The following is a 13,244-nucleotide window of genomic DNA, read 5'->3' on the forward strand; positions in this document are numbered from 1 at the left end:
GGGGGGGGGGGTGGGGGGGGGGGGGGGTGGGGGGGGGGGGGGGTGGGGGGGGGGGGGGGTGGGGGGGGGGGGGGGTGGGGGGGGGGGGGGGTGGGGGGGGGGGGGGGTGGGGGGGGGGGGGGGTGGGGGGGGGGGGGGGTGGGGGGGGGGGGGGGTGGGGGGGGGGGGGGGTGGGGGGGGGGGGGGGTGGGGGGGGGGGGGGGTGGGGGGGGGGGGGGGTGGGGGGGGGGGGGGGTGGGGGGGGGGGGGGGTGGGGGGGGGGGGGGGTGGGGGGGGGGGGGGGTGGGGGGGGGGGGGGGTGGGGGGGGGGGGGGGTGGGGGGGGGGGGGGGTGGGGGGGGGGGGGGGTGGGGGGGGGGGGGGGTGGGGGGGGGGGGGGGGGGGGGGGGGGGGGGTTAATGGGGGGGGGGGGGGTTGGGGGGGGGGTTAGGGGGGGGGGGGGGGGGGGGGGGGGGGGGGGGGGGGGGGGGGGGGGGGGGGGGTGGGGGGGGGGGGGGGGGGGGGGGGGGGGGGGTGGGGGGGGGGGGGGGTGTGGGTGGGTGTGGTGGGGGGGGGGGGGGGGGGGGGGTGGGGGGGGGGGGGGGGGGGGGGGGGGGGGGGTGGGGGGGGGGGGGGGTGGGGGGGGGGGGTTCGCACCGCGCCGCAGGGAAGACGCTCCCTCCCCAACAACAACCCTTTAAAGGGTTGTTGTTTAGGGCGGCTTGACGCCGCCCTGGGGGGAGGGAAGAAGAGTCAGGTCGCCGCTGCTGCTGCCTGTGCGAACAGCGGCCTGGGGGCGCCTTTTTTGGCGCCCCCAGGCAGTCATAAATGGGCCGTGCGGAAACGGCCTAAGGCAATCTGAAGGAACACATAATCCTATCTATGGATGGAGTTTGTTCAGTGACCTGTTTAACACACGTAAGTCATTACCTATTTCCACAGTCATCCAATAGTTAAGATTGCACTTATAAAATTCCCTATAGTCGTATCTCGCTGAAGCTCAACTCATCACTAATTACCCCCATTGACCTAGGGAGCTTTCTTTGACTCTAGAAAACTTGCAGCCTGAAAATCTTGTTGGCCTCTGAGGTGCTACTGGACTCAGATCTAACTGATCTACTGCAGACCAACATGACTACCGTCTAAAACTTCCCACACTCAGAATCTGAGGAAAACAGTCCGTTTACTTGTCCATGGCCAAAGCAGGTTTTCAAGTCCAAGGAATAGGAGCTTTACAGCTTGTGCTCTGCTCACTGGACCAGCACTTTCAAAGAAAAAGTGATGCCAAAAACAGTAGACATTATCACTGCCTATACCCCCCGGATTTAAAAGTACACTCAGTACATCAAGTAAATGGTCACTTAGGAAGTAATAAAAGAGCTGAGTAGTTCTGTTATCCACAATGCTTTTGACATTGCTGCACTCGGCCTCTCCATCTCCCACATGCTGACTGTCTTTAGTTCTTTTTCAGATGAGAATATCTAAATGCGATCTTTCAGGAGCTACTAAAAGTACTCTTCAGACTGAGTACTTCAGTCTTCTGCTGATCAAAGAAAGGCACCTATTCATTTTACTCAAAGATTGGGGGGCATGTTATTTCAGAAATTATCTTAGCTCATGCTGGGCTGGCTGAGAGCTGACTAAATTCAGAGCAGGGGCTCTTAAGACCAATTGTCATCATCACCAAAGGACCTTGGGTCAGATTGGCTAGAGGGAACAACAGCTAGGCAGTCAGAAAGGAATAAGGGGACTATTCCCCAATGGTGGACTGTTTATTTGTAATATATATAAACTGACCTAAATGGTTCTCGTGACATCTTCCAAGAATTAAAAAACAGACATTCAACAAAAGAGAAACCAAAAATAACTGCCACTCTCTCATAACTGTTAGCAACAAAACACAAATTAACATTGAAACCCTCCTAATTTATATATAATGATCAAAATGGGTAAAATTCAGCAAAACAACTACAGTGCCAGATCTAATACATAAAAAATAAAAAGGTAGCAGGCAGAGGGAGGAGGGGAAAGCTGGTCCCATATTGTTTAGGGCTTTAAATGGAAGTAGCTCACATTCTGAATAGAGTCTGCAAGTAAATAAGGAGGAAGGTTTGTCACAACCAAGGAGTTATGCAGACTCACATTTTATACCAACTGAAGCTTCAAAAGGCACCCTCAAAGAGAGCATAAATCTGCACGTGGTCAGATGGTGTGGAAAAGTATGGTTGATACATGTCTCTTGAGAATTTATATGACAAATGTTGGGCCTGATCATATGCAAATTCTTGCCAAGGAAAACTGGGAGAGGATGTGCAAGAACCCAAGATTCCCCTGTGTTACAGGGGTATAATTTAGTCGTCTAAATTTTGCCTCTGTCTGATGGCATCAGAGGCCAAAGTATGATAAATAAATGAACTCTTCCAATATTAACCATGCAGTCATGTCAGCCCTTAGGCAAGGAGCTTTTTGTTAACGTCTCACAGAAGATAGCAGTTCAATCCCCTCCTTGTGTACAACTCTATAGAGGTATAGAAGCCTCACGGTTGATTGGGATCAGTGCCCTTACGTGTTAATTTTCTTTCCCTTAAAATACATATAATATATATGATTAAAGTTACCTGTTCTTCTTCTTCACTGCCTGTTCCAGTTAAACTCAAAGAGCTAAGGTGCTTGTGAGAGTCAGAAAACTGTGGGGTGGAATGAGGAAAAGATTCAGCGACAGATGACAAAGTGGAATGAGTTACACAAAGATGTTATATGCTATTCAAAGTATACCAGGATACAGAAAATGTAAGGTACAAGTGGGAATCTCTACAAAGCTTTAAGAATTAGTAGGGATTCTAAAAATGTCAAGAAGGGAGAAGGTTCCATGTAAAAATACTGATGTAAAACAATGTTACATTATTGTATGTTTCTTAAGTTGCTGAAATGTATCAACAGGTTAAGATCAGTCATTCTTGCAAGTGCTCTGCTACTTTTCTGACACAGATACAGTGTCCCAGTCCAAATAAACAAATAGCTAAATATATTCCAGAATAATTTGCTATAACCAGTAAGTCTACACCAAAGATATTCTACAAAGGTGTGTTTTAGAATCCTTATTTTATGTATACTTTTCTAAATAGCCTGCCTTGAACAGAGAAGGATCCTACCTACTGACTCACACCCAGCAAACCAGAAGCAGAGCTTTGATCACAGAACATGTTCGCCCTACCTCCCCCTTCCTGCTGCAGCCCTTTCCAGACTCCTGAAGACCAGAGAACTGCCAGGAACAGAATGAGATGAGGCACACTGGGTATGCAGAAATTGCCACCCACAAATTCTGGCGCATGGACAAAACTCTTGGTTAACCACTTCTGTGACATTCATCTCTGTCTTTTGTTTGACTGGATGTTTCTATAAAATGGAAAGTGATCGTTGGATACTTACCGTGAATGGTCCTTCTCCTTTGACCTAAGGAGGATATCTTGTGGGTGTTTTTCACCATTGGGGAGGCAGGAAATGCACTTTTTTCTCCTTCCAAGTTGTGATGATACCACCCATTTTTCCTCAGTTTAGGAACTCCCTAAAGCAGTCTTAAACTAATCAAGAACAATGACAACTAATCCAACTTGCAATAACAAGAACAATAATGAAAGGAGACTAAGCAGAAGTAAAGAAAGTTGTCTTAAGATAGTCACGATGGCCTTTAGGAGGAGTAAGATGTCCTCCTTAGCTCAGAGGAGAAGAACCATTCACAGTAAGTATCCAATGGTCATTCTCCCATTGAGCAAAGGACATCTTGAGGGATCTCCTAGAGCAGTGGTTCCCAAACTTATTTGGCCTACCGCCCCCTTTCCAGAAAAAATATTACTTAGCGCCCCCTGGAAATTATTTTTTTTTAATTTTAATAGCAATTAAACTTCCATTTAAAGGAAAAGAACTAAGGAAAGATGGATGGTCTCATAACAACCAGAAAAGAGAAAAGAGTGCATTTGCTGCCTCCCCAATTAGATGGTGAGAAACACCCACAAGACATCCTCTGCTCAGTGGGAGAAGTTAGTTTAAACTACTAAACACAATGGAATACATTAACCCCCTCCCTCCTTTTGTTCTGTTCTTACAATAACATTATTGACTGGCATGCTTAAGTTCTTAGCACTGCAATTTGTCCTACCTTTACTGTTTTGGAATTCAGACCTTCTTGTAGCAAAGACATTTCTGGTGGACTTCTGGGTAGCCCATCATCCTCTGAACTCATCCCAGCATCATCCATTTTTTTTGAAGGAGTTCCAAAAGGAGAAGTGCGGCCAAATTTCCAATTCTGTTGCAATCTCAACTGCAACAAAACATGTCAAGCACATTTTTATGCATCTCTTCTTTCACCCAACAACTGGATCATACATACAGTATTTGTTTCTTCCCATGAGTGCATGCATACATGATAAAAATGTTATGTGTATCAACAAATGCTGTTTTTAGCAATTCTTCTTAACCTTAGTAGCAACATTCCCCTCAGATATGGCAGACAAGAGTTGAACATTATGAAATTAACTAATCAGGATCAGATCTGAATATGCCCTCTTTAACCTTGGAAGGATAACAATCTAAATTAATTTCTTCTGACTCTAGAACCAATTAGACCAGATCTAATCATTTTTCTTATGCTTTCATCGTGAAGAGTGACTCATCAGATATGCACCTGAAAAGCACATCATCCAGCCATACAGCATAATCCCCAACTAGAGTTCATTACACTAGCACGGTGTTCATCCAATCCCCTTAATGACTCACTAATTTGGGGAGAATTCTCCCACTATACGTACAGGGGTGCTCAGTGAGATTAATTTAAACGAACAAAAGAACCTTTCCAATTCTTGTTTTTGTGACCAAATACTTCATAACATTAACCTAAAAGGAATTTTTTTTTACTAATTATATTCTATAGTCTATTTTCTGATGACTGTTTAATGTGCTCTACCTTATTTCCATTTGCATATTACTCTCAAGAGAGGAAAAAGAAACTACTTTGTCCAAGTTAAAACTTTGCAGAAAAATGAATTGTATATATATTTTAGATTACCTGCAAAGCTCTAATTCGACCAGAAACATTTTCTTGAGAAAACACTCGAACTGGCCTTGCAGACTCTTGTGCAGTCTCGGGAATGAAAATGCTGTCATGGGACAGGGCTCTGTTTCCCATAATACTGTTGTGTATCCTAGAAGAATACAGAAAGCTAAGATTGCAGGTGTTTCATTCTTAACCTTCTTACTGAATATTTAGATTTTTTTACAATTTTGAAACTTAACTTGAAAATAGGAGAATAAAGAAATGAGAAAACTAAAGGACAAATACATTTCATAGACACTCTACACAGTCGCCTGGGTCTCCATAATTTTAGGGAGAACACTCACCAGTTAACACTGAATGGATAAGAGATGTGAACACAGTGGACAATCCAAAAGATTAACCAAAGAATCTTTTATGCCACCACAGGGAATGCTGGAGAGGAAGTCTGGGTTTAGCTACATCAGTCATCCATAAAACTTGGGCAAATGGAGACTTGCAACTCAGCATACTTTTCAGTATTACAAAGGATTCTGGGATATACACCTGATCTAAAGCCGCTTTATACAGCATCTTGATAGAAACAAAAATTCCCAGGTCTACCACGCAGCCAAGTCTTCTGGCTGAAGCCAAAAGCTCTGAAAAGGTTCCACACTTATTCTTTGCTACCCAAAAACCTAATCCAAAACTCAATTTCTTTTAACTTTGTTAAAAAAATATGATAGTAGCTTTGTAGTATAAAAATACGTATGGGGTAACTCTGTCAAAACAAACAGCTAACCTCTAACCCTAGCCTAAGCTCTCCACATTTTTCTCATAGTTCCATTGTGTTCAATAATTGCTCAATAATTAAAAGCAATTTCAATTTAACTGAATACTGGAGCCAGTAGAAAAGGCAACTAATTAAGAAATGAATTTAATAAAAGGTGTAAAGTTAACTTATAAACAAACAAGAACAAGAACTTCATGCCCATTTATTTCTATGTCATACAACAAAGCCTTCTGATGTGAAAGGATAAATAAGTTTCGGATTTGATCCTGCCAGCTTTTTTGTTCCATCTCAGCCAATTCCCCAAAAGCCTACGTGGCCTTTGTCCATGATCCTAAGGTTGGTTCTTTTGGTGGTCATGGGGTATGCTTTCCTTTTCCTTTTCACTAATGGAAAAGCTAGCTGGGTCCAACCCTTCAAACATCCACTGAGAACTGCTGAAAAACACTACATAATATAATCATTGCTGAAAATACTAGGCACCACAGTAAAATTTCTAGGCACAGTGGCAATCTGGATAGTGAAATTTGTCAAGCACTTCACCAATGTGAGAAATACCCTGTTCCTAAATGAAGTTCATAGGGCAGAACTACAAATAGTGGTATTTCAATCCTGCCTGGAAATATCCAAGATAATTTAAGCGGTAGACTCAATTTTATGCCATAATGGCATACAATAGTTTTCGACAGATAGAGATGTACAGTAACGAATCCAAGGGAACACAAATATGAATGGGACCAATGACATTATGCTAGCAAGAATGTCTACAATGGTATTGTTAAAAATCAGATTTTCCCCCACCTAAAGGATCTGTGGTAGAAGAAAAAAATCATGGGACAGTTCAGCAGGTTGGATCTTATGAGGTGTGAAGAGAAATTCAAGGAATGGATCTATCTCCCTTCAGCCTTGTATTCCCCCCAAAACTGCTCCTTAAAATTAAGTACCCTTGAGATCAGAGGTGAATGGAATGAATGGGACTGTAGCTCAACAGCAGAAAATGCCCCTCCTCTCTTGAGGAGAGCTTCTTTGGAAATACAGCAAAAGCTTGGGCAACAATAGGGGAGAATTTAATATTGATTTTTCATTCTTGCCCTAGCCCATTGCACTGCATCCCAAACTGGTCCTCAGAGTTGGACTGGGAAGGGATTGAGCCAGAGGGAAGAATTCCTTTCTATGCACACCTTCTGTTTGTAGTTGATAGGATCTGGCTAAATGTGAATGGCATCATTAAAATACAGTTTGAGCTTCCTTTGAAAAGAAGAGAATTTGCCTAGAAAGAACTGCTAGACTTGAATCCAGTAGCACCTTAGAGACCAACAAGATTTTGAAGGGTATAGGTTTTTGAGAGTAAAGGCTGAACTTATATCCCAAAAACCGGTCTCTAAGGTGCTACTGGACTTGAGCCTCGCAGTTCCACTGCAGTTCTACTGCATGGTAAATAACAAAATATACTGCATGCAACCAATGTTCACAAGTGGAAAAATTAAAACCTTTTTTTCTAAAGAAACTCCAAAATTTCTGTTGATTTCCCCTTTGAGATGCAGCTTCCTCCACTGCATCCTATGCTGTTCTTTACCATGACACACTTGACCCTGGCCAAGCTGAAACAATTAAATTTAATTGCAATCTTTTCTTGATTTGGAACAGAAGTAAACACCTGTACAGATAAGAACCAAGATAGACTACTGAGCATTTGATCCACAGATGACAACTGGCGTTGAGAAAAGCAAGTTCTATGTTTTACAAAGAACAGGGGTTTCTGAAAGCTGACAGATCAAGATTCCCTTTGGGCCATCTTAGACTACCCAGACCCAGTCCAAACATCATGTGAAAACAAATCATTGGAGAAGCATAACCCTATGGGCCTAGAGAGCCTCTGATATTTTGTCCACCCCAATATTCCAGTAAACAAGACAGAGCGTTCAGCGACTTACTCAGGCTCATCTTCTGAATCATAGCCCATGTGCATGGATTCAGGCGCTGTGACATCATTTGCCGACTGATATAGTTTCAAACTACCACTTCCGGAAGATGGTAATGTCTCTTTCCTTTTCCTTTTCCCAAAGAATTTTTTGATAGACTTAAACTTAGACTTTTTCTTTCCTAAGCAAATAAATAATAAGGAAAGAGTAAAGATTATTTCAGAGCAATGCTTTTTATAAGGTAGGTGTATGTAGCGAGGGCGTAGTATCCCCCTTTCTTCTGCCCATGTTTTCTTGAACTCACACATCTATCTCTACATTGATTGCAACATGACACCATTATCTGAGCAAATGGATTGTGAGAGTGTAGACCCTGCTTAAAATAAGCTTATTTAATTATATATTCAAGTGGGCAGCCCCATCCAAAGCCAGAGGTGGCAGAACATGGTGCCAATGCGGCGCCACCCTGCCATCTTCAAAAAGGCTTTCTGGAGGTGCGGGCAGCAAAAAAAAGCTCCAAACCACCACCACCACCCAAGCCAGAAAGCCCCAAGTCCAAAGGCTGGAACGCCACAATCCTGGCCCGAAATGCCAGGAGAGAGTCGACTAATGTTGGCTCTGCACCCGGGAATGGCCCTCCACTGGCATCCGAGGGAGGGCAAACACACTGTTACAAGGCTCTGCTGCTCCCTCAAGGCCTTTCACCCCCACCGTTTGGATGGGACTCTTATACTACAGTACTATGCAAAGTTACTACAGATTAAACCCATTAAAATTAGAGAGCTTAGACTGGAGTAACAGCACGGGTTGTTAGTGGTAGAATAATAGAAATATGAAGTATATATTACATTTTAAGTGCAGAGGACAAATTAAATTGCAGTCTGGTAATTTGGCATTAAACTTCTAAATGTTAAAATAAAATATAATGGTAGATTTGTTACCAAATCACAAGGTTAATTTACACACAAATAGCTCACTCCGCTGGAAAATAAACTCTTGATAATCTGAGTGGTAATTATGTTACCATGTTTTGCTTCAAATATTAACACAAAAGTCAAGCAATAATAAAGGATAATTACAGGCCTCAAGCAAACCTACTACTACTGATGATAACACGTTTTTTCTTTAAGCAAATGAACAAGATTCTAATTGCTTTTGAAGGTGAGTTGATAATTAAATAAACTAACATAGTACATGCTTGAATTTTGAATATTAAATAAGACAAAAAGTGTTATCAAATAAGTTTGACGATATCCTCTTCTTTTTCCTTAAACAGCCAGCTTGTCTTTCGTTTCTGTAATTGGGAACCCAACAATCTGAACAATACAGATTAATGTGTTACAGTTCTCACAAGTCTTCAGCTGGGCTACTGTGATTGCACACAAAATGTTCATGAACATTTTACCTGCTCAGGTCCAATAATGACGACAAACAGTGCAACTTCTGTAATTAAGTGAACTACCTCTCACAAAAGTAGAGCCATAGGATATGTGGGAAAGCTGAAGGTTTAGAACAGGTAGGCAGATCAACTTGATCCAAGCCACAAAATGAGCTCCTTGACTGAGCAAAAGCCTTAAATCTCAACTTGACCCTATGAGTGAGGCCACAGAAAGTGAGAAAGCTGAAAGGGCATGAATTAGAGGACACGGTAGAGGCAAAGGGATGGGAAGGAACTAGGAATGACAAGCCATTATGAAAGGGAGGCTAGAAAGTTTCCACTTCTGACACATACTTTTTCTGATTAAAATTAAATGGATAGGAAATACAATATTGAAGGCAGAGTCCTGAGTGGAAGGAAGAGAGTATATCCCTGTTATTGATTGGAATTGAATTATGAATGCAAGTTTAATAGGGAAAGAATAGAACTGAGGAATTTGACCCTATGCAGAGGTTAGAATCCATCTCCATTTCACCAAGTCTGTGCATCTTTGAAGAAGCGAGATTAAAACCCAGTTAATAATGACTTTTGTTTTCAAAAAAATTGTCACTATTGCAGATGGAGAAAAAGGCTGGAAAACCAAGAACCACAGGAAATTAACCCAGTTTTAGAATGGTCAAGTTGACACACACATTTAAACCACCCATACATATAATTCTGGTCTGAAGTCCCACATATAAGGGTCATTCATTAATCAGCTAATTAGTAAATCTCCTTATAGGACATCTGAAATTCTGAATTTTCATCATAATAAACTGTTGTTAGTATAAGCAACTGAACTTGCCTTGTTTGTTTCAGCTTAAGGCGAAACAAACATAGGAAAGCATGTACAGAATAAGATATATAGCTATGATTCAATTAATTGGTGAAATCGATTAAAAGGGTACCCAACTGAACAGGTACCAATGTTCTTAAAGCTGATTTTTACAAAACTACTTCTCAAAATCACAGGAAGCAGGCATTCCTCCCCTTTCACACAGGATGAAACATGTCCTCTAAAATGATGTAACATAAACTGAACAGAGGCGTAGCTGGGCCAAACCACCCGGTGTGCAGTGTGTTTTTTCCGCGCCCCCCCCCCTGCAGCCCCCCGCCCCCTTTTTACACTTACCTTAGTTCCTTTTCTTTTTCTAGTACTTTTTCAGGCTGAAAAAAGCAGCCTCTTCACAGTTCAGGCTAAAAACTGCCTGAGGAATTATACTTCCCAGGAGACCTTTTGAGCCCCAAGGTCTCCTGGGAACTGTAGTTCCTCAGGCTGTTTTTAGCCTAAACTGTAAATAGGCTGCTTTTTTCAGCCTGAAAAAGTACTAGAAAAAGAAAAGGAACTAAGGTAAATGTGGGAAGGGGCCAGGGGCACGGGGGGCACAAGGAAAAGAGGGAGGGGCTGGGGGCGATTTCCCCCCCAGGTGTGTGCCCGGTGCACAATGTACCCCCTGTCCCTTTGCCGCTCCACCACTGCATCTGAGTGTGTACGTTTCTCAGAAAAAAAGTTTAATCATATATAAATGTATTGAAAATTTGATGAATTAATTTACCAAATAATCTATTCTTGTTTCTATGATTAATTGGTTAATATTTCCTAAAGTAGGTGAGTGCCCTAGAATAAGAAGCTACAATTTAACAATTTCCATTAATACTTAAGTTCTCTCAAATATAACACTAAAAAAGTATTTTACCTGAACTTTCCTCACCAAATCCTTCCGCCTCCTGTAGTCTGGTATCCATTATCCTTGCACAGCTCATGTGGCAGACACTAATATGAAAAATGAACATTTAACTGTTTAAGTTACAATTATTATCATCAATGTTTTATAAAGACATATTTTTCCTATTATACCAACTTTAAGGTTCAGAAAACCTGAAGCACTCTAAACCATCGTGCCTTTTGCAGCGCATGCAGTTTCAGAAAGCAAACTGATTTAATCATCAACAACCAGGTCTGTTGCCACTCAAACCAGTGGCCACAATCCCATGCAACAGGCCTAACTTTGCAATCCTAAGCAAAGTTACAACCTTCTACATCCACTGATTTCAATGGATTTACAATGCAATTCTAGAAGAGTTACGCTCTTCTAAGACCATTGATCTTTGTCAGCTGAAGAATGCTCAGCTCTGGGTTGAAGTGTAATACCAAAAAAGTAAGTTTGCTTTCTTCAGCTAGGTGAAATTTAAGATAATTTTCAAAAAACATTTGCTACAGTAAATAAAGTAGGGAAACTCACAAGAATTGTGGCAATTCTGAAGAAGTGAAAAATAAAAATTGGTTTATGCATCTCTGAGCATGTATGTGATTGTGACTAAAGATCTCAAGCTATAGACTGACAGGGGCAAATGCAACCATCACAATTATTGATATTATTGACTGTGAAGTGTTGGTCACATATACAAATCCCCTTGAGTGATGATCCCATGAATCCTCCATGACAGCCAGACCCTGGAAGGCAGCAATCAATATCTGCTTTTCATTTGCTTGGAATTTTCCCTATGGTGTGATACACAGGCTATCCCTGGCTGCCTCCCTGTTCAACATAATTTTATACAAAATAAGGCTTGGCCTTTTTGTTTACCCAAGGTACAGGACTGAATGGAGGAAGGCAAATGATGACAGCACTGGCAAACATGAAAGTAATAATATTTGGACTCCATGATCTAGCAGAGGCTGTGACCCTCATCATAAACAGGGTTCAACTTCTGGTTTCCACACAGTTCCATAGGTGTTGACTGATCCTGAATCTGTGTCTGGAAGCCATTTTCTTACCTTTATCACTTTCAAGCCAGACTACTGCAATAAGATTGTGTGGCAGAACCTTTAATAATGCTGAGAAGTTTCTGAACACTGAATGCAACGTTCAGAAGCCCAATGGGGGCTGATGAGGAAGGCACATTGTATCAGTGCTCTAATGTATATACTCACTTCCTCAACTTCTGGAACAATTCAAGGTGCTGATTTTGATAGTGCAAATGGCTTAGGCCCAACTTAGGCCGTTTCCGCACGGGCATTAAATGGCTGACCTGGAGGCAGGTGGCCGTCTCCAGGCCGCCCCTTTGTGCACGGGGGGCGCAGCTGCAAGCGCAGCAGCGCCACGCCTCGCACCGCCCCGCTTGACCTGAAGCCGGCGTTTCCTGAGCGCTTCCCAGAGCTCTTTTTTGGGGAAGCAGCCGCCCGTGAAGCCGCTACCCGGTGAGCGGCAGCAACCCTGCACGGGACCTCCCCCACCCGGCACTTACCTTGTCCCCGGGCCTCCGGTGGGGAGCCAGGCCGGGGACACGCCCTTTTACCCTGCTGCTGGAGCAGGCACGCAGGGCCAAGGGGGCGTGTCCCCAGGCCTCGGCGACGCGCCGGAGGCCCGGGGACATGCTGGGTTGGCCGGGCGCCGGCGCTCTGTGGCGCCGGCTGCCCGGCTGTTCCCAGGACCGTCCATGCGGACGGTCCCAGCGTCGTCGGGTCAGCGTCGGAAACGCCGACCCGGCCGTTTCCGCCTTTGTGCGGAAACGGCCTTCCTAAGCAAGGACCATCAATATTTCAACCTGTGATGGATTTACAACACTCCAAATCCTTTCCTCCATTGATTTTGATGAGCAGGCTGCTAGTATGAAGGTAGACACAACAACCGGTTTGATAATGGAAGAAGGTGACGCTTGTAATCCTCACACTGACAGGTCTCCACCAGTCAGAGGGAGGCTGGTTTCAACTAGTTAAGACCATTGTCAGTTGCTGGCCGTTGCTCTGGCTAAGAGGAGACTGGCAGATTGGGAAAAGATCAGGGTTTTCATACAGTAGGGTTAGTTAATAACATGCTGTTTTGGTTTCCCTTGTGTTTTGGTTACATTTATATTGGTTCTGACACATTCCGGTTCCGGCAGGCGTGAGGGAAGCACGCTTTTACCTTCTCCGCAAGTCTTTTATCAAATATTTATTAACTTTTACCAAATATTTATTAACTTTTACCAAATATTTATTAACTTTTATCATATTTTTAACCTTCTGCCGTCTTATAATAATTCCATCAAGCTTGAATAGAAGTTGCTCTGAATGTTTGGAATTCCTCCAAGTTGGAATGAGCTTGCATCTCGACGCTGCTGAGCAGTT

At 43.4% G+C, this 13,244-nt stretch overlaps 1 protein-coding gene across 8 annotated transcripts in view; it reads right to left on the reverse strand.

The window, feature by feature from the left end:
- The window catches only part of CRACDL (CRACD like), a 73,432-nt gene that overhangs the window by 24,123 nt on the left and 36,065 nt on the right, over positions 1-13,244 (reverse strand). For 7 of the 8 annotated variants that reach the window (XM_048494529.1, XM_048494531.1, XM_048494532.1 and 4 more), the window contains 5 exons: positions 10,831-10,907; positions 7,729-7,897; positions 5,041-5,176; positions 4,135-4,296; positions 2,597-2,665 (listed from right to left, as the gene is read on the reverse strand). In XM_048494529.1, coding sequence (XP_048350486.1) covers positions 2,597-2,665; positions 4,135-4,296; positions 5,041-5,176; positions 7,729-7,897; positions 10,831-10,897 — 603 coding nt within the window. In that variant the 5' untranslated portion in view covers positions 10,898-10,907. The remainder of the gene's footprint in view (positions 1-2,596; positions 2,666-4,134; positions 4,297-5,040; positions 5,177-7,728; positions 7,898-10,830; positions 10,908-13,244) is intronic. The other variant, XM_048494534.1, reaches the window with a different exon arrangement.

Source organism: Sphaerodactylus townsendi, linkage group LG04, assembly GCF_021028975.2.
Source record: "Sphaerodactylus townsendi isolate TG3544 linkage group LG04, MPM_Stown_v2.3, whole genome shotgun sequence".
Taxonomy (NCBI): domain Eukaryota; kingdom Metazoa; phylum Chordata; class Lepidosauria; order Squamata; family Sphaerodactylidae; genus Sphaerodactylus; species Sphaerodactylus townsendi.